The 2,105-nt window shown below is 40.9% G+C and overlaps 1 protein-coding gene across 1 annotated transcript; it reads right to left on the bottom strand.

The window, feature by feature from the left end:
* Window positions 1–1,055: 1,055 nt before the first annotated feature.
* LOC138893728 (uncharacterized) lies at window positions 1,056–1,675 on the bottom strand. Its single transcript, XM_070178382.1, has 2 exons — window positions 1,435–1,675; window positions 1,056–1,210 (listed from the first exon to the last, which is right to left on the bottom strand). The coding sequence occupies exons 1-2, from the start codon at window positions 1,673–1,675 to the stop codon at window positions 1,056–1,058; spliced, it is 396 nt and encodes a 131-aa protein (XP_070034483.1).
* Window positions 1,676–2,105: the final 430 nt, after the last annotated feature.

Genomic DNA, 2,105 nt, shown 5'->3' with positions numbered 1-2,105 from the left:
ACTATGTATGCATCAATGTTTTAAGGCTCTTTTGTGGAAGATTCCATCATTTCCCAACCCACTCTCTACCATTATTAGCTCACAATCTTCCCACATACTACAAAGATACATCCATGCAAGGTAAGCACTCCAATCCCCATGAATTACCTCACTAATGGCCCAATCTAGTTACATTTTGAAATTAAGAGTTTGGGTGATAGAATCTTACCTCTTAGGAAGAAGACCTAGGTGCCTCTCTTGATAATCTTCAAGATTTAAGTGAGAATTGAAGAAATGTTTTATGAAGATCACTTCTCCCTCTAGGACCCTCTCTCTTACTCTAGAAATATCAGAAAATATGCTCAAAATCGCATAATTGCAGACAAAAACGACCAGTAAAAATTGTCCGAGACTTCGGTCACTATGCGGTCGCATAATGCACCGCAGAACAGTTATGCGGTCGCATAGTCGACCGCATAATTTCTCCCATAATTTCTCCCAGACTCAATCTGCGGCCATTATGCGATCCACAGAGTGATTCTGCGGTTGCATAATGGACTGCAGAAACGCGTAATTCTGCCAAACATTTTCCTTCACTTTTCGTTCAACCCAAAAGGTCCTCGCCGCGAAGAATTTGTATAATACACAACACGTAAAACCAATTCGGCACCACAAAACATTATTATTATTCTTTTGCAAAAATATTTTTATGTGGCCTTACATTCTCCCCCACTTAGGATCATTCATCCTCGAATGAGGGTAAAAAAATCGGTTATTAGCATCTTATGTAACTCAGTTTTAATACCACACACCAGCAGCTCCAAATTTGACTAACTCCCTAAATTTCCAAATATTTCGCTAGAGTTTCGTTTGTAACTAGGCCTATCCACCTTTCAAAGAGCCTAGAAACACATCTTACAAACATGCATATAACCCAACGACATAGCATAACTCATGACCACACCAACCGTGGTTTCATGTAAACAACATATAATAAAAAGGAACACTTTTACATTAACTGAATAAGTGATGCAAAATTCTTAGGCGACAGGTTCATAAAAGAAAGGATTACACAACTATTCAAACAAGTGAGGATACTTCTTCTTCATCTCTTCCTCAGCCTTCCACATGGCCTCTTCAACCTGCTGGTTTCGCCATAACACTTTCATGGAGGCAATTTCTTTATTCCTCAACTTTTGGATTTTCCTATCAAGAATGGCAACTGGAATCTCTTAATATAACAATTCTTCATTAGCCTCAATGGTTTCAACCGGCACAATAGCTGACAGATCTCCAACTACCTTTTTCAACATAGACACATGGAACACCGGGTGTACTAATGACATCTCAGGTGGTAGCTCTAGCCTGTACGCCACCCCACCGATCCTCTGAATGATTTTGTACGGCCCGACATACCTCGGACTCAATTTCCCCTTTTCCCAAACCGCATAATACCCTTCATAGGGGAAACCTTCAAGAATAACCAAGCATCTTCTTTGAACTCCAAGTCTCTGCGATGAACATCCGAAAAGGATTTCTGACGACTCTGAGCTATTTTCAACCGCTCCTTTATGATCTTAACTTTTTCCATAGCCTGATGTACAAGGTTTGGACCTATCAACTTTGCCTCCCTAACCTCGAACCACCCAATGGGAGATCTACATCTCCTACCATATAATGCCTCAAATGGTGCCATCTGGATACTTGCATAAAATCTGTTGTTATAAGCAAACTCTATGAGTGGAAAATGATCATCCCAGCTACCCTTGAAATAAAGAACACAAGCACACAACATGTCCTCGAGCGTCTAAATAGTATGATCTACTTGCCCGTCGGTCTGTGGATGGAAAGTTGTACTAAGGTTCACCTGAGTACCCAAACCTTCCTGAACTTTCCTCCAAAAATTGGCCGTGAACTGAGCCCCTCGATCTGAAATGATAGAAACTGGAGTGCCATATAGCCTGGCTATTTCATTGATATACAACTGAGCATACTGTTCCGCTGTGTCGGTAGATTTAACTGGCAAGAAGTGTGCTGATTTCGTGAGTCGGTCCACGATCACCCAAATTGAGTCAAACTTACATGGAGTGCGTGGTATTCCTTCCACAAAATCCATATTAATTATC

Source organism: Nicotiana tomentosiformis, chromosome 6, assembly GCF_000390325.3.
Source record: "Nicotiana tomentosiformis chromosome 6, ASM39032v3, whole genome shotgun sequence".
Lineage (NCBI taxonomy): Eukaryota > Viridiplantae > Streptophyta > Magnoliopsida > Solanales > Solanaceae > Nicotiana > Nicotiana tomentosiformis.
Note: the sequence above shows the minus strand (reverse complement) of the source record. Positions and strands in the feature narration are given on the sequence as shown.

Bases quoted from the DNA above. Each gene is read 5' to 3' on its own strand.
- LOC138893728 (XM_070178382.1), bottom strand. From the start codon at position 1,675: ATGGCACCATTTGAGGCATTATATGGTAGGAGATGTAGATCTCCCATT. The intron at 1,211-1,434 runs GTATTATGCGGT...TGTTATATTAAG, and splicing joins GAAGGTTTCCCCTATGAAGG to AGATTCCAGTTGCCATTCTT.